The following is a 19,524-nucleotide window of genomic DNA, read 5'->3' as shown; positions in this document are numbered from 1 at the left end:
AACATCCAATCAGATCTCCGAAAAATGAACATCCCATTTGACCCTAGGTTGATGGAAGACCGAAGAAATTGGAAGAAAGTTGTACAGTCATCCAGGACTTACCCAAGGTTGTAGCGCTATGTGATGATGATGTTGATGATGATGCTTACATCCGACGATGGAAGGAATAGCTAATAATTATTATTACGACGATGATGATAAATTTAGGGTCTAACATTGTTGGTGATAATAAAAACATTTTTGTTTGTACGCCCTTTTATTTGTTTTTTTTTTGTCTCAAGCTTACTTAAAATCTATACTTATAATACTACTGTTGTAGTAGTAGTGGGCATAGTCGTAGGGGTTGTTGTAGTCGTAGGAGCTACGCAACTATTAACATTATTACATTGTTGAATCTCGTTAGTTAGCTGCTGGAGTGCTTCAATATCAACTGTCTGCTGGTTGACATGTGTTGTTTCATTTTTAACCTGGACATCGATGTTTTGAACAGTGACGACAATGCAATTGAGAATCTGGTCTTGACTGGAAAGCTCTTGTAGAGTTTGGAGTTGGATGTAACGAAGCATGGTAAGTGCACTTTCGAGTTCTTCCAAATTTTCGTTCTGGGCTTCGAACCTATTGTCCATGTATTCCATATCGGAGTCCAGCTGAATCATTTCATCGTTGGCCTCCTTCAATTCGGCATTAGCTTCGACGAGTTGATTGTAGATTTGAGTGAGTTCGTCTCTGCATAAACATTGGTCTACGGCTGTACCTGGAATAAAGAATGAACTATATAAAAAGATAAAATGAAAAATAAAATCAGAAGATACAATAGAGAGGTGTGTAAAAGAAATAGAATATGGTTTAGTAAAAATCTGAGTAATATTAAAAGGAAAATTCTCAGACCAAACACGAGAATGGGCTGGATTTCGTGCAATATACTTACAGTATGGTGCAAATGAAAGGAATAAATTGGATATTTCGTAAACTGGCGACTTTAAGGAAAAATCCCGAAACTGGTCGATTTTTATTTTTAAGTTATGATATTTTGGCATATATGTCATACTAGTGACATCATCCATCTTGGCATGATGACGTAATCGATGATTTTTTAAATAGTAATAGGGGTCGTGTGCTATCTCATTTTAAATGTCATTCAATTTTATATTTAGTAATATAAACATTTATTTAATTATTTGTACAATGTGTCCAAAAAAATTTTTGAATTAAATTAATAGAAACAAAAAGAAAAATATATGTAATTTATTTATAGACCAGTAAGGATCTGTGAAAAAACGTCTATTTTTGGATGTGAGAGGTGGCATTCGGATTTTTGCAGATAAAGAATAAAAAAATTAAAATATTTAAAAATTTCGAAAAACGTCGAAAGCGGAAAAAATTTTTTCTGCTTTCTTTGCTTATAACTTTAAAACGATTCATTTTGGAACAAATTCGTAAAGAAATAAAATAAAGATAATTTAATTTTGTATGAGATACGACTGTTCAAAAATGTCTTAACGTATTACCTTTTCTGCAATATAGCAATAAATACAAAATAAGGGGGAAAAATACGCCTGTGGTTATTCAATGTTTTTAACCACTTTGGTGGCACTTAGAACCTTAGTCATTCGCTTAAAACTTCTTTGTAATATACTTACACCGTGTACCAAATTTCATTTAAATCGACCTAACAGATTTTGCATAATAAATTTGCAATCTAAATGTTTTTAAAAAAGTTCAAATTTTTTAAAATCTTTCTGAACATAAAGTAGACCATTATTTAGAAGTTGTCTAATTTTTTTGCATATAAAGAGGTGTCTAATACACTTTACAGAATTCGAATCGGATTATTTAAGGGGCCTCAGCAATGTTTTAAACTTATAAACAATTTTTTGGCTTATAAAAAAATAGCTTTTTTTAATAATAAAAAAATTAATTTTTAGCAATGCAAATAATTAAAACCGGTACAATTTGACTTAAACTTTCAAATGCTGTCAGCAGAATTGCCATTTTATTTTTTAATCAAAAGTTATTCGCGTTAAAAAATTGCAATTTTTCGAATTTTTGAAAGTTCCACTGCGTTTATCTCGAAAACTATGCATCCTACGAAAAAACTTGTAAGAACATTTTTTGCTTAGAATTACCCAAGAAATACAAAAAAATGTTCTATTTTGCGAAAAATCGATGTTATGTAATTCCTCAAGTTCTTTGTTTATAACAATCTTATCGACATCCGGATCAACTGTTACCCAAAAAAATCGTGTTCTACGGGTCAAAAAATACATAAAAATCTTGGGTAAGTCCATCTAAATAAAGGAGCCCGTAGCACCCCATCCTGGCCACAGGACTAATTTGTTTATAAGCCAAAAAATTGTTTATAATTTTAAAACATTGCTGAGGCTGCCTAAACAATCCGATTTCAATTCTGTAAAGTGCATTAGATAGGTGGAGTGCTTCTTTATATGTAAAAAAATTGACAAATCTTTGTATGTTCTAGTTTTTGTCGTGAAAGATTTTAAAAAATTTTAATTTTTTAAAAAGTTTAGATTGCACAATTATTATTCAAAATCTAGTAAGTCAATTTTAATGAAATTTGGTGTACGGTTTAAGCACATTACAGAAATTTTCTAAGCGAATTAGGAAGGTTTCAAGTGTAACCTATGTGATGGAAAATCATTGAATATGGACAGGCTTGTTTTGCCCCCTTATTTTATATTTATTGCTATTTTGCAGCAAGGTTGATAAATTAAGACATATTTAGCCAATCGTATCTGATAGAAAATTTAATTATATTTCTTTTATTCCTATACGACTTTGTTCCAAAATAAATCGTTTTAAAGTTATAAGCAAAAAAAGTAGAAAAAAAAACGAAATTTTTTGAAATTTTTAAATATTTTATTTTTTTTTTTATTAATGTTCGGGGCATATTTGAGAAGGAGCATAAATCAATTATTATTAACGAAGTTATCACCTAACTTTATCCTCAAAAATCTGAATGCCACCTCTCACATCCTCCTAAAAACAGATCCTTACTTGTCTATTAATGCAAAATAAATTTTACTGTTGCCCAAAAAAAAAAATGTTTTCCACCCACCTCTACCGAAAGTATACTTTTCCGGACCTGATTGTAGGGAGCAAAGTTGTACTTTTCCTCCCTAGGGAGGAAAATATTTTTCCTCCCAAGATAGGAAAAGTAAAAGTGACGTCATGGTATTTCCTTCATGAAATACAACTTGTTGACGCCCTGTACAATATCTATTTTCTATTACGTAAGTATCTATATATTTTAACGTTTATTTAAAAACACTCTGTATTTTGCAGAATGGTAAAAAACCGTAAATTGTTATTCTGATTTAACAATGTTTACATTAATAATTTGACTTATATTTGACAGTTGACAGTTATATTGTACCTACTTGTTAGTTTTAGTTCTAATAAATTTTGTTGGTTAGTTACATAAATAAATTAAGTAAAAATGAAAAAATGACTTGTTATTTGAGGAAGGTGGAAAAATCATAATATGTATAACATAGGAGTAAAGTGCCTTTTCCTCCCTTGAATGATTATTGCCCTCCGCTACGTGAACTTCATTCTCGGGAGGAAAAGTAGCACTTTCCTCCCTTGTTATACAAATAGCTATTATTTCACAAATAAACATTGCTTTTCGCTTCAATTAAATCTTCAAACTTTCAAGAGGCAGGTTGCTGGCGGCAGCCGACTTGAATATTGAATTTAATCGAAAAGCAATGTTTATTTGTGAAATAAATATTTTTTTTCTGTTTTTGGGCAACAGTAATAGCTATTTGTATAACAAGGGAGGAAAGTGCTACTTTTCCTCCCGAGAATGAAGTTTACAGCCCGACGCGTAGCGGAGGGCAGTAATCATTCAAGGGAGGAAAAGGCACTTTACTCCCATGTTATACATATGGTTTTTTCACCTTCCTCAAATAACAAGTCATTTTTTCATTTTTACTTAATTTATTTATGTAACTAACCGACAAAATTTATTAGAACTAAAACTAACAAGTAGGTACAATAAGTATAACTGTCAACTGTCAAATATAAGTCAAGTTATTAATGTAAACATTGTTAAATCAAAATAACAATTTACTGTTTTTTACCATTCTGCAAAATACAGCGTGTTTTATAAATAAACGTTAAAATGTATAGATACTTACGTAATAGAAAATAGATATTGTACAGGGCGTCAATTATATTTCATGAATGACGTCACTTTTACTTTTCCTCCCTAGGGAGGAAAAGTACAACTTTGCTCCCTACAATCAGGTCCGGAAAAGTATACTTTCGGTAGAGGTATGTGGAAAAATTTATTTTGGATTAAATAAATTACATATATTTTTTTTTTGTCAAATAATTTAATTAAAATTTTTTTTTGGGCACCCTGTACAAATAATTATGTAAAAGTTTATACTACCCAACATGGAATTGAATGACCTTTCAAATCAGCTAAAACACGACCCCTATTCCCATTTAAAAAAAAATCATCGATTACGTCATCACGCCCAGATGGATGACGTCACTAGTGTGACATATATGCGAAAATATCTTAATTTACAAATAAAATCGACTTGTTTCGGGATTTTTCCTTAAAGTCGCTAGTTTACGAAATAACGATCTTATTCCTTTCATTTGCACCATACTGTACAAAGCAAACACATTTTTTTGTCACAAAAGGCCTAAGGCAAGATTGACTGTCCTCAACTCTATTCAAAATTCAGGAACCACTAAATAAATGGAGGATAAAATTAACAGGAATGAGAATAGGACTTAATACATAACAGTGTTAAGAAGTACATAACAAATCTTTTCTTCGCAGACGATTTAGTGTTTATGGCAAACGATAAAGAATAGATGGATTATATGATTCTAAAGTTAACACAAGAATACGAAAATTGGAGACTCACCATCAGCATTAACAAAACGGAATATCCTAGAATAAAGGACGAAGAAGGGTTACACAACGCCGGATTACAGATATAAAAAAAGCGAATAATTTAAATACCTAGGGGTAGTGATAGCGAAGAAAATAACATCAAAACGTGTCATATAAAAGAAAACACAACAGGAACGAAATGTGGTACAAACACTAAACTCGATACTTTGGTCTCCTAAAATTAGTTTACGAACAAAAATGACAATCTAGAAGTCAGTTGTATAACCAATTTTGACGTATGGATCTGAATGTTGGCAAATGACGAAGAAAAAGAAAAAAAACTGTAAGTAGTAGAATTGGACTATCTAAGAAGAGCGTGTCTGATATCTAGACTTGACCATATCCCAAATGAAAAAATAAGAAGAAGATCAGGAAGGATTTACAATACAGTAGATGCAATAGAAACAAAACAGCTTTCATGGTACAAGCATAATATAATGCGAATGAAAGATGAACGGTCAAAGCAGTCTTAAAAAATTTAGATTCAACATAATCAAAAACAATATTTGATCAAAGTAAAATGATGAATTCAACGATATTTTTAAAATTATTTATACAAAACAATTGTTATTGTTTAAACAATTAATAAACAATTAGCAGCAAAATCTGTGAGTAAAACTTTTTACTTTAACATGTATATAAACTAACAAAAAAGTTTTAGAAAAATATGAGTTTTTTGAATTTTTCTGAAACAATGCATGTTTTCGTTCTATATTGACTCCCCTATAAATAATAACAGTGATGTTAATTGCATAATTTTTTCCAATCACCTTTCTACGAAGAAGCATTAAATAGATACTTGAATTAAGTGAATTAAAATTAGTTTTTTATTATTTTTTTTATGTTGGTTATATTTTTGACTTTCTATCTTACCTTGTAAGTCGGATGCTGTAATGGCGACAATGCTTACCAACAAAACAAAATATTTCATTTTAGGTGAATGCTGGACAGTTGCTGGAAATGAAATGTGCCTCTTTCGAACTCTTCACGACATATTTATACCATTTCATTGTTTTTTAGTTTGTTTTTTGTGTAATTGGTTTTTGTTTATAATAACAACGTCTTTTTATTTAGTAGTTTACGAAAAAACATACTGTACATGCAAAATATTGTGTCGTACGGGGATTAGTTAAGTCAATAAATTATTGTTTGATAAAGTTATATTTAACCTAAAAATACTTTGAATGTTATTCTAGATTTAGATAGGGTTTACGTGAATTGTTTTTGGCGAAAATAGATATTTGATAATGCGTTTCCTCTTCCTGTGTTAGATTTAGATATTTTATAACACCATGGAATAGTTTTGAATTATCGGGGAGAGCGGTCTGTAGCTTAGATTTAAATTGCATTTAATTCTGTTGAATTCGATATTTCGATGAGTATTTGTTTTTCACCTTACTCAGGAACAAACAGAACCGCCCTCCTACAGAACATCCTGGTTAAGGAAGCTTTTTTGTGCAGCTTTTTGACGCTGCTGCAGAAAGATAAAGATTTGTCATCATGATTGCCAAAATTCGTTAAGGATAGGCATGTCAAGAAGAAGAAGAATCAATTGTGGAGTTAATCATTTTTCCTCTAAATATGCATATTTTTCCACTTAGATAGTACTTACATTATTTTTTCTGAGGACTGAATATTAAACAAAGTAATTTATTGAGATGTTGAACTAGTCCTGTCGCCAGGGGGAGTACATCGGCCTCCTTTATTCAGATGGACTTACGCAAGTTTTTTTTATATATTTTAACCCGTAGAACACGAATTTTTTGGGTAACAGTTGATCCGGATGTCGATAAGATTGTTATAAACAAAGAACTTGAGGAATTACATATCTAACAGCGATTTTTGGCAAAACCAAACAGTTTCTTGTATTTTTTGGGTCATTCTAAGCAAAAAATGTCGTTACAAGTTTTTTCGTAGGATGCATTGTTTTCTAGATAAACACGGTTGAACTTTCAAAAAATCTAAAAATTGCAATTTTTAACCCGATTAATTTTTAATTAAAAAGTAAAATACCAATTCTGCTTACCGCATTTGAAAATTCAATTCGAAATATACCGGTTTTGGTTATTTGCATTGCTAAATATTAATTTTTTTATTATTAAATAAAGCTATAAACACATCTATTGAGTGATGTTTTCAATGCATCTCTCATTTAAAATCGAACGAGTAGGCGCGCCTACAAACAGGCAATATCTACGTAGAATGCATTAAAACGCATTAAAACACTATTTGTTTATAGCTTTGTTTGACAATAAAAAAATTAATTTTTAGCAATGCAAGTAATCAAAACCGATATAATTTGACTTGAACTTTCAAATGCGGTAAGCAGAATTGCTATTTTACTTTTTAATCAAAAGTTATTCGGATTAAAAAATTGCCATTTTTCGATTTTTTTTAAGTTTAACCGCGTTTATCTTGAAAACAATATATCCTAAGAAAAATCTTGTAAGAACATTTTTTGCTTAGAATGACCCAAAAACTACAAGAATATGTTTTTTTGGCGAAAAATCGCTGTTATGTAATTCCTCAAGTTCTTTGTTTATAACAATCTTATCGACATCCGGATTAATTGTTACCCAAAAAATTCGTGTTCTACGGGTCAAAATATATACATAAAAAAACTTGGGTAATAGTATGGTATAACTAGACCCAAACCCAGACATCCAAATTGAAAGTTATCCTCCAACACCAAATTGTTCTATATTATGGTCCATATAATGTTCAGAAAAGTCACACCATTTTGAGCATCGGGTTTGGGGGAGAGGGGGGAGAAATCGGTAAATTCGTAGTTTTTTAGGTTTTTCGTCAATATTTCTAAAACTACGCGGTTTAGCATGAACAACCAACTATACAAAAATGTTCTACATTAAATTTGAAATAAAAAAGGTCCTATGCATAACCCTTCTAAAATGAACGGTTCCAAAGTTACGGAGGTAGTATAGTATAATTAGTCCAAAAAAAGGGCCTAACCCAAACATCCAAAGTAAAAGTTTTCCTCCAATACAAAATTGTTCTATATGGTCCACATGTTGTTCAGTAAAAAGTTACACCATTTTGAGCGTCCGGTTTGGTGGGGGGGGGAGATGGGGGAAAATCGGAAAATTAGTAGTTTTTTTACGTTTTTCGTCAATATTTCTAATATAGTCGGTTCGCTAAACTCAGACACAACTGGCTAAAGATTTTAGTCTGTAATTTTTTTGTTTTTTGCCAATTTTGCCAAAATTGGATAAATTACTAACTGTTTAGTAATTATTAACTATCTAGTAATTATTTTTTTGTCAATTTTACCAAATTTGCAAAATTACTTACTAAAATCACTAGCCAGTTGTGTCTGAGTTTAGCGAACCGACTATACTATGCTTTTGCGTAAACAATGTTCTATACAAAAATGTTCTGCATAAAATTTAAAACAAAAAAGGTCCTATACATAATTGTTATAAAATCAACGGTTCCAGAGCTACGGAGGGTGAAAAGTGGAGGTTTTCGACACTTTTTATATTTCTTGCGCAATTTATAATATTATTATTGATGAAAGAAATTTTCTTTAACAGGATTGTGTTTTGTAAATAAAATTTGCTATTTCAGTGGCCCATGGTATGTTAGTGACAAGCCCTTGAAGAAACGTCAACCTCACAACCGAAAACCATCATCAATTGCCCAAAAAATATAAAAAGTATCGAAAATCTCCACTTTTCACCCTCTCTAACTCTGTAACCGTTGATTTTGTAACAATTATGTATAGTACCTTTTTTGTTTTAAATTTTATGTAAAACATTTTTGTATAGAACATTGTTTACGCTAAAGTGCTAAAGTATAGCTTTAGAAATATTGATGAAAAACATAAAAAACTACTAATTTTCCGACTTCTCCCCATCTCCCCCAAACCGGACGCTCAAAATGGTGTAACTTTTTACTGAACAACAAGAACATATAGAACAATTTGATGTTGGAAGAAAACTTTTATTTTGGATGTTTGGGTTAGGCCTTTTTTGGACCAATTATATTATACTACCTCCGTAATTTTGGAACCATTTATTTTAGAAGGATTATGCATAGGGCCTTTTGTATTTAAAATTTAATATAGCATTTTTGTATATAAGGTTGTTCATGCTAAACCGCATAGTTTTAAAAATATTGACGAAAAACGTAAAAAACTACGAATTTACCGATTTCTCCCCCCTCTCCTCCCCAAACCCGACCATCAAATTGGTGTGACTTTTTTCTGAACATTTTGTGCACTATATAGAACAATTTGGTGTTGGAGGATAACTTTCACTTTGGATGTCTGGGTTATGCCATCTTTTGGATCAATTGTATCATACTAGTTGCAAAAAACAACGAAGATAAGTAATGAATGGGCATATCTGATAGAGGCTTGCATCCGACGATGGATGGAATAGCTAATAATGATGATGATGATAAATTTAGGGTCTAACATTAGTGGTGATTGAAAAAACATTTTGGTTTTTAAGACCTTTTATTTGTTTTTTTTTTTGTCTCAAGCTTACTCAAATTCTGGTATTATAATGATTGTTGTAGTCGTACGGACTGTTGTAGTCGTAGGGGCTGGTGTAGTCGCAGGGGCTGGTGTAGTCGTAGGGGCTACGCAACTATTAACATTATTACAGTTTTGAATCTCGTTAGTTAGCTGCTGGAGTGCTCCAATATTAATTGTCTGCTGGTTGACATGTGTTGTTTCATTTTTAACCTGGACATCGATGTTTTGAACAGTGACGACAATGCAATTGAGAATCTGGTCTTGACTGGAAAGCTCTTGTAGAGTTTGGAGTTGAATGTAACGAAGCATGGTAAGTGCACTTTCGAGTTCTTCCAAATTTTCGTTCTGGGCTTCGACCCTATTGTCCATGTATTCCATATCGGACTCCAGCTGAATCATTTCATCGATGGCCTCCTTCAATTCGACATTAGCATCGACGAGTTGATTGTAGATTTGAGTGAGTTCGTCTCTGCATAAACATTGGTCTACGGCTGTACCTGGAATAAAGAATGAGCTATATAAAAAGATAAAACAAAAAAAAATAATCAGATGATACGATAGAGAGGTGTGTAGAAGAAATCGAATATGGTTTAGTAAAAAATCTGAGTAATATTAAAAGGAACAGTCTCAGACCAAACACAAGAATGGGCTGGATTTCGTGTAATATACAGTATGGTGCAAATGAAAGGAATAAATTCGATATTTCGTAAAATGACGAATTTAAGGAAATCCCGAAACAGGTCGATTTTTATTTTTAAATTATGATATTATGATATTTCATACTAGTGACGTCATCCATCTGGGCATGATCACGTAATCGATGATTTTTTTAAATGGGAATTAATAGAGGTCGTGTGCTCATTTTTATTTAATTATTTGTACACGATGTGCAAAAAAATCTTTTAATTAAATTATTTGACAAAAAAAAAAGAATATATATAATATATAATTATATTATATTTAATGCAAAATAAATTTTATTGTTGCTCAAAAACAGAAAAAAAAATGTTTATTTCATAAATAGACATTGCAACTGTTCAAACTTCCAAGAGGCAGGTGGTTGGCGGGAGCTGGCTTCAACATTGAATTTAATCGAAAAGCAATGTTTATTTGTGAAATAAACATTTTTTTCTGTTTTTTGCCAAAAGTAAAATTTATTTTGCATTAAATAAATTATGGGCCATTCCACGAACATACGCCTTTTTTGGATTACTTCGACAACGAATATTTTACTGTGCAACATAAGAAGTACGAAAGTAAATGGCGCTAATAATATTATTCCAGTAAACAACAATGTAATTTGCAATTTATTTTCGTTCTGCTTATTTTGCACAGTAAAATATTCGTTATCGAAGTAATCCAAAACAGGCGTATGCTCGTGGAATAGAGTATACATACATTCTTCTTTTTTTGTCAAATAATTTAATTAAAAAATTTTTTTGGACACCCTGTACAAATAATTATGTAAATGTTTATATTACCAAATTATAGAGAATTGAATAACCTTTCAAATCAGCTAGCACACCTAAACTTATTCCCATTTAAAAAATCATCGATTACGTCATCACGCCCAGATGGATGACGTCACTAGTATAGCATACATGTATGTCACTAGTATAACATAATTTAAAAATAAAAATCGACCTGTTTCGGGACTTTTCCTTTAAGTAGCCAGTTTACGAAATAACGAATTTATTCCTTTCATTTGCACCATACTGTATAAAGCAAACGCATTTTTTTTCACAAAAAGCTTAAGACAAGATTAACTTTGTCCTTAACTCTATTCAAAATCTATATTCAGGATCCATTAAATAAATGGAGGATAAAATGAACAGGAATGAGAATAGGACTTGGTACATAACAGTATTTAGAACTTTTTTTCGTAAAATTGATAATAAAAAAGTTTCCCATATGGTTCCTTGCTACACAGACATTAGTGTAGGAAACAGAGGTTGAACCTTGCAAAATGGACACAAGTCTGGTTTTATTTTTTTTCTGGTATATCAAGGGGTGCTTATAATGAGACTAACTTTTTCTTAAAAAATTTCGCCCCGGAACCCGCTTTTCACCCCTTTAAAGGGGGTAATTTGTGGTTTGGCGGAACGTAGCTCTTCCTGTACCTTTTGCAAAAAATTTCTTTTTTAGAAATATAAAGAGGACTATATTTTCTACGATCTATTTCTCAACAGCATATGTCTATCACCCACCGTTTAGTGGGGGTGGGGCCCCAAAGTTGACAAGTTTTTAAAGAAGATGTTTTTAAAAAATTATTTTCCCTAACTGTAATGGAAATTAAGAAAAATCCTACGGCAATTATTCACAAATAAGTGACTGATTTTTTGGTATAGGTTTCACTTAAGGGTAATTGCTCTTTTTTTAATTACAGGGTGTTACATTTAAAAAAAACCTTTTTTATACCATCTGAACCGTTTATGATAGAGTAAAAAGACTTTCAGCGATTACCCATGTACTAGTGTTATTTACAAATTTGTATAAGGCATCCCCATTTTTCCCCGGAACCACCCAAAAAAAGAAGAATTAATTAAGAAAGTGATTTTCTTGGAATCCTTCACACACAATGCCCTTTATTAATATACTTCATATATCATTTTGTGCACGTTATTATTACCCATGCATGGACACCAAAAGCGATTTCCTAGTGCAACCCCTGTAGCTAAAAAAAATAAATAAAATGGGGGGTTGAAAAAAAATGTTTGTTTGCTTTTTGATCCATATGGGCATATGCTTCATCAATAGTGTTTTTCAAAAATATATATGGTTATTGCAACATCCCTGCGGAAACCACCCCTATCCTTGAAAATATACTACAGAAACTACCCCTATCCCTTGGCGAGCATGTTTTTACGATTTTCTCATTACTTATGCACTCTTTTTAAACAAGGTTAAACAAGGTTAAAGACCACTATTTACTCTAAAAATTAGGTAATATTCATTTTTTTCGTATAAGCAACCGTTACGGCACAGTGGCGCCGTAAACCTCAGAAATGCATTGGCCGGCTCCAGTTTTTGTTTTTTTTTCGCCACCTGTTCGTTTTATTGATAAAGTACTTATGTAAAATAAAACAACACAGTGTAACCTACAAATTATGACCTATGCACATTTTACATTCCTTGGCCCCAAAGCCAAAATCAATTTTTGCATATTTTCGCCACCTACACGCATTTTATTGCATTAATGCTACCTTAATAGCACAATATTCGCCCTTAAGTGGTCGGTAAACAGTGGCGGATCCAGGGAGGGGGGATGGGGGCGATCTCTCTGAAACCTAGTGATATTATATTTAAAGATTATAAAAATATTCATTATTTATTTTTATAAAAATTTAGCCAATTGGCACCCCCCTCTTAACGATGCTGGATCCGCCACTGTCGCTAAAGCATAAAAAGTACGCCATTCTTATAAAAATAATATAATATAAATATCTCTTTCAAAATAAACGAATATTTTTATAATCTTTAAATATAATATCACTTAGTTTGAGAGGGGGGTGATCGCCCATCCCTGGATCCGCCACTGCTTAGCGACCACTTAAGGGTGAATATTGTGCTATTAAGGTAGCATTAATGCAATAAAATGCGTGTAGGTGGCGAAAATATGCAAAAATTGATTTTGGGCCACCACTGTGGCTTTGGGGCACAAAGAATGTAAAATGTGCATAGGTCATAATTTGTTGGTTACACTGTGTTGTTCCATTTTACATAAGTACTTTTTTAATAAAACGAACAGGTGAAGAAAAAAAAAACAAAAACGGGAGCCACCCAAAGCATATCTGAGGTTTACGGCGTCACTGTGCTGTAACGGTTGCTTATACGAAAAAAATGAATAGGACCTAATTTTTAGAGTAAATAGTGGTCTTTAACCTTTTATAAGTATTGTTTAAAAAGAATGCATAGGTAATGAGAAAATCGTAAAAACATGCTCGCCAAGGGATAGGGGTAGTTTCTGCAGTATATTTTCAAGGATAGGGCTGGTTTCCGCAGGGATGTTGCAATAACCATATATATTTTTGAAAAACACAATTGATGAAGCATATGCCTATATGGATCAAAAAGCAAAAAAAAAATTTCAACCCTCTATTTTATTTATTTATTTTTTGGCTACAGGGGTTGCACTAGGAAATCGCTTTTAGTGTCCATGCATGGGTAATAATAACGTGCACAAAATGATATATAAAGTATATTAATAAAGGGCATTGTGTATGAAGGATTCCAAGAAAATCACTTCCTTTATTAATTCTTCTTTTTTTTGGGTGGTTCCGGGGAAAAAATGGGGGTGCAATATACAAATTTGTAAATAGCACCAGTACATGGGTAATCGCTAAAAGTCTTTTTACTCTATCATAAACGGTTCAGCTGGTATAAAAAGGGTTTTTTTAAAATGTAACACCCTGTAATTAAAAATAGGGCATTTACCCTTAAGTGAAACCTATATCAAAAAATCAGTCACTTATTTGTGAATAATTGCCGCAGGATATCTTCTTAATTTCCATTACATTTAGGGAAAAGTATATTTTTTTTAAATATCTTTTTTAAAAACTTGTTAACTTTGGGGCCCCACCCCCACTAAACGGTGGTTGATAGACATATGCTGTTGGGAAGTAAATGGTAGAAAATATAGTCCTCTTCGTATTTCTGTAAAATAATTTTTTTGCAAAAGGTACAGGAAGGGCAACGTTCCGCAAAAACCACAAATTACCCCCTTTAAGGGGGTGAAAAGGGGGGTTCCGGGGCGAAATTTGTTAAGAAAAAGTTAGTCTCATAATAAGCACCCCTTGATATACCAGAAAAAAAATAAAACCAGACTTGTGTCCATTTTGCAAGATTCAACCTCTGTTTCCTACACTACATACGGTATAAGAGCTTCTGTATAAGAATTTTCAAATTGTAATGCCATATTTAGATTCTGCATAATTAAAAACAATATAGAAATATATTTTATTAAAGTAAAATGATGAATTCAACGATATTTTTAAAATTATTTATACAAAACAATTGTTATTGTTTAAACAATTAATAAACAATTAATTAGCGACAAAATCTGTGAGTCGAAACTTTTTACTTTAACATGTATATAAACTAACAAAAAAAGTTTTAGAAAAATATGAGCTTGTTTGAATTTTTCTGAAACAATGCATGTTTTTGTTCTATATTGACTCCCCTATAAAAAATAATAACATTGATGTTAATTGCATCATTTTCCCCAATCACCTTTCTACGAAGAAGCATTAAATATATACTTCAAAATTTAGCAAATTAAAATTATTGTTTTATTTTTTTATGTTGGTTATATTTTTATCTTTCTATCTTACCTTGTAAATCGAATGCTGTAATGGCGACAATGCTTACCAACAAAACAAAGTATTTCATTTTAGGTGAATGCTTGACAGTTGCTGGAAATGAAATGTGCCTCTTTAGAACGCTCCACGCCAATTTATACCATTTCATTGTTTTTTAGTTTGTTTTTTTTGTGTAATTGTTTTTGAAGTTATACTGCTTTAGGCGCGATTGGGGGTGAATTTTTATTTTACTGGGCGCATGCGCACACCGACAGTGTGGTATTAGACGTTATACGGGCTCTTATTGGGTGTTGAAATAATCTGTCAATAATTGTTCAATATGGAGGTTATCGGTAAACAAAAATGTTGTATATTATATTAGTTTTTATTGTTGTGAGGACAGAAATAAAATCAAATTTATAATTGTAGTGACTTTTTAAATAGTTTTGAAAAGCCACAGGTACGTAATTCTAAATGTTTCAGTTGTACTGCAATAAAAAATTATCTTCATACCTATTTGAAAATGTAAAAAAATAATGTACTTTTACCTATTAGTAGGCAATGCTTTAATTTAGATAATCTGATTACGAACAAACTTTCTACAAATATTCATCTAATATATCGTTTTCTTACGCTATATTTTGTTGTATTTTAATTCGACAAAAATCAAACTAATAATTTGATTAAATTCATATAAATAAACAAAATGTCAAAAAGTTTATGGTTTAAACGTTCAGTTCGTGTATATTCTCACATGACGTATACGCGAAGGTGGCGCAGTGGGAATTCGCTTTGACTTTCGATCGGCGGGATAGACGGGAAGCGGGTTCGAGCCCAATGCAAGTTATTATTTTTTTAGTTTTTTTATACATTTTATGATTGTAAGTATATTATTATATAATATTTTTCAGATAATACGTATTTAATTAAAATTTTTGGCAACAATTATTGTTCAGAAATCATTTGTGGCATTTTTCAATGTGTTTGTGTGTTTTATTCTTTTAATTTTTGGTATTGTTTTAATAAAAATATTTGGAAAGTAGTAGAGAAACTGTTTAAAGTATATTGATTTCGTTGAAATCATATAATAGAAGTATAACTTCTTACGTGCGTACAAAGTACACACATTCTTTTTTTTTTTATAATAATAACGTCTTTGTGTTCAGTAGTTTACGAAAAAACATACTTACTCTGGGCTAATTAGCAAAATACAAGGAAAATTTATTTACCAGCAATTTTATTGCTGGAATCGAATCTTATTATTGTATATTAATCATATAGGTGTGCAAAGTCCGTAGATAGTGTGCTACTTTTTTTATAAACAAAATAGCGCCCGAAAATCGTTTTTGTTTCAATTTTTGCTCTACTCCAAAGATTTTAACTTTACACCAAAAACACCCAAACCAAAAATTCACCATAATAAATTCTGCATAGAGACGTGTTTCTCTCGATCTACTTCGACGAAAATTTTCCCCGGAAAATGCGGGTTTTTTCAACAAAATCTTTAATTTTCATCTAAAATTTTAGATAAGTAATTGTTTATCAATAATTAAATAACTTGGTAATATAAAAGCACTTCTCGTATAGATTATAATTCCAGAAGCCGATGAAAATTTAATGAACAGTTTAGCAACTATTGAATTGTTAATTAAAAAGAAGACTATGTTTTCACTCTAATGGCATATAAAAAAACATAATGCTATTCTACACCCCACCAGAATGAAAACAATGGGAATCTTCTCTGGTTACACCTCCGAGGCTTCTACAATATGCAAGCCATACGAATGCTGAGACTAAGGAAGATGAGGGAATTCTACAATTTACAATTCACGTCCCATCTGATCAGCGCGGTAAAGTTGCCGTAATAATTATTTAAACAATCTTTATTTAAACAAATTAAAAAAAAATTGTTGTAATAAATAAATTAATTTATTATAACAAAACAAAACAAACTTTGACATTTAATAATGCGTTAGTTAGATGGCTCTACTCGAGTTACTTGGGAACAAAAAAAGAATAAAGAAAAGGCTCCATGGTAAGCCGAGAAAATGCATTTTTTTAACGTATACCGATTTCGAACTTTGAGATTACATTTTCTACAACCTAATTTTTGATTGGAATTTTGCTACTTTTGGCAATTTTCACTCGTAATATCGGAGATAAAGCAGTGACATATGCTATGATAGAATGGAATCCAGGAGGAAGAAAGAAAAGAGGAAGACCAAGATCAAAGTGGTTGCAAGAAGTTGAAGAAGACTTAAAAAACGCAGGAGTCAGAGAATGGCGGGGAAAAACTAGAGATAGGAAAAAATGGAGAGAAATCGTTAAGAAGATAACATAAGCAAAAGGGACTGATCCTCCTAAGAAATAGGATATAGAAAGCTTTCGCGACTTAGCCCCATACCTATCGGGGTGTACAGTCACTATATATAATATCGAAAGCTTTTATTATAATAATATTGTTATGAGTATTTTAAAGATATGAAAATTGGTGTGGTGAAAGAGGACCGAAAAAAAGGTGATGCTTTGAAAATTATGATCTATTGTTTATATCTTTGCCGTAAATGCCGGTCAACTTTGATCGGTTGTATCTCAGGAACCAATTACGATAATATTAAACGTTTTTTCTTTTAAAAGAAGCGTCATGCCGCATTTATTTCCAATACCGTTTTTATAATTTAATTTAATTTAATATTTCCCGAGATATTCTATTTGTTTATAAGCCAAAATTGTTTATAATTTTAAAATATCCCTTAGGTCGCTTAAATAGTCCAATTTCAATTCTGTAAAATACATTAGATAGGTACAGTGGCTTTTTATACAATAATTATAGTTATTCTTATGTATTATAATTATTATGGTTTAATTATAGCGACCGTATATTTTTAATTAACAATTCAATTGTTGCTAAGCTGTTCATTTAATCTCCATCGGCTTCTGGAATTATAATCTATACGAACAGAGCTTTTATACTACCAAATTATTTAATTATTGATAAACAATTACTTAGCTAAAATTTTAGTTGAAAATTAAAGATTTTGTTGGAAAACCCCGCATTTTCCGGGGAAAATTTCCGTCGGACTAAATCGGGAAAAACCCGTCTAAACAGAATTTAATTACGGTGAATTTTTATTTGGGTGTTTTTGGTGTAAAGTTAAAATCTTTAGAGTTATAGAGCAAAAATTGAAAAAAACACGATTTTCGGGCGCCATTTTGTTTATAAAAAAAGTAGCACACTATCTGTGGACTTTGCATACCTATATTATTAATATATACAATCATAAGATTCGATTCCAGCAATAAAATTGCTGGTAATAAACTTTTCCCAAAAATGGCCTGTTCTCCGATAATTTGCCCAGACTAACTGTACATGCAAAACATTGTGTCGTATGGGGATTAGTTGAGTCAATAAATTATTGTTTGATAAAGTTATATTTAACCTAAAAATATTTTGAATGTTATTCTAGATTTAGATAGGGTTTACGTAAATTGTTTTTGACGAAAATAGATATTTTGATAATGCGTTTCCTCTTCCTGTGTTAGATTTAGAAATATTCTATAACACCATAGAATAGTTTTGAATTATCGGGAATTGCGGTCTGTAGCTTAGATTTAAACTGCATTTAATTCTGTTGAATTCGATATTTCGATGAGTATTTGTTTTCCTCAAGAACAAAGTGTAAAATTAACTAACAGTTAGGTAAAAACATAATATCACAATGATATAACTTACGAATTGTTGCAGCATTCCCACGCAGTGTAAATATTGCTTCATCAGAAAATATATCTTGTTTACAAAGTTTTGGTCAGTAACAATTATTGTCTTTATCACAAAATTTGATTTACAGTCGTAGTCTTCTTCTTCTGGTTCCGATCCGTTTCGGATGCTGGAAATCATATTGGCAATCATAACCTTCCTAATAACACAAAACATTCCAGGAATGTTCCTAGAAGGTACATACAGGATATTAAAAACATTCTTGGAATGTCCCCAAAAGCACACGAACGTCCCTGGAAAGTCCCAGGAATGTGCTGTGTCAGCACTTTAAACATTCCTTGAATGTCCTGTTGGAACATTCCATGAATGTCTACGAATGTTCTTTGAACATTCACAGTATATTTTTTAGACTGAATGTCTTGTTGAAACATTCCATGAATGTCTGCGAATGTTCTTAGGACATTCAAAGTATATTTTTTAGACATTCTCTGAAATATATCGTCAGTGATGTGACAATTGGCTACTTACAGTCACGTGACACGCTGTCAGATTTTGTCAGGACGTTTTAACATTGAGTCTTATGGGATTATTTTGTTAAACTTGAATATTTTATTTTGTAGTGATAATAACCGAATACAATTGTTAGAATTCATTAGTTATTAATTTATACTGTAATTTATAGTGCAACAAAAATATTTTCTTTTTCGTTAATAAAGATTTATTGACATAAACTGCGATAGTGATGTTATGTATACAAAATCAAACTGGTAATCAATATTGTAAATAGAAGAATTTATATCAGATTAAGGGCGTTTTTATTTTCTGTTTATATTAATACATAATATCACTAGCGGGACACGGCATTTTTTTTTAAATGTCTCATTTAAACATACACAAAGCGTCCTGATAAAATTTCAAAAAACCGCCACCATGAGCAGGTCGGTCGATTTTGCTTTGACACTTTGTTAACGCTCAGAGCGAATACCTCCTATATATGTTTTTTCATGAGTTTTGCATGAGACGAAAAACATTTTTTAAGGTCACCACCTGCTTTCATACGTAAGTTTTGACTTGT

The 19,524-nt window shown here is 31.4% G+C and overlaps 2 protein-coding genes across 7 annotated transcripts in view; one reads left to right on the top strand and one right to left on the bottom strand.

Moving 5' to 3' along the window:
• The window catches only part of LOC114327073 (uncharacterized), a 31,423-nt gene extending 16,582 nt beyond the window's left edge, over window positions 1–14,841 (bottom strand). The window contains exons 1-3 of one of the 5 annotated variants that reach the window (XM_050654254.1): window positions 14,765–14,841; window positions 9,645–9,931; window positions 238–467 (exon numbers count right to left, since the gene is read on the bottom strand). In XM_050654254.1, the coding sequence (XP_050510211.1) occupies window positions 300–467; window positions 9,645–9,931; window positions 14,765–14,822 (513 nt within the window). In that variant the 5' untranslated portion in view covers window positions 14,823–14,841 and the 3' untranslated portion in view covers window positions 238–299. Of the gene's footprint in view, window positions 1–237; window positions 755–5,809; window positions 6,057–9,644; window positions 9,932–14,764 lie in introns of those variants that run through there. The other 4 variants (XM_028275582.2, XM_050654252.1, XM_028275584.2 and 1 more) reach the window with 4 other exon arrangements.
• LOC114327075 (uncharacterized) overlaps window positions 1–19,524 on the top strand; it is a 681,522-nt gene that overhangs the window by 254,266 nt on the left and 407,732 nt on the right. The gene's annotated exons all lie outside the window — the stretch shown is intronic.

The sequence above is a fragment of the Diabrotica virgifera genome, chromosome 6, assembly GCF_917563875.1.
Source record: "Diabrotica virgifera virgifera chromosome 6, PGI_DIABVI_V3a".
Lineage (NCBI taxonomy): Eukaryota > Metazoa > Arthropoda > Insecta > Coleoptera > Chrysomelidae > Diabrotica > Diabrotica virgifera.
This window is presented reverse-complemented; position numbering and strand designations above follow the sequence as displayed.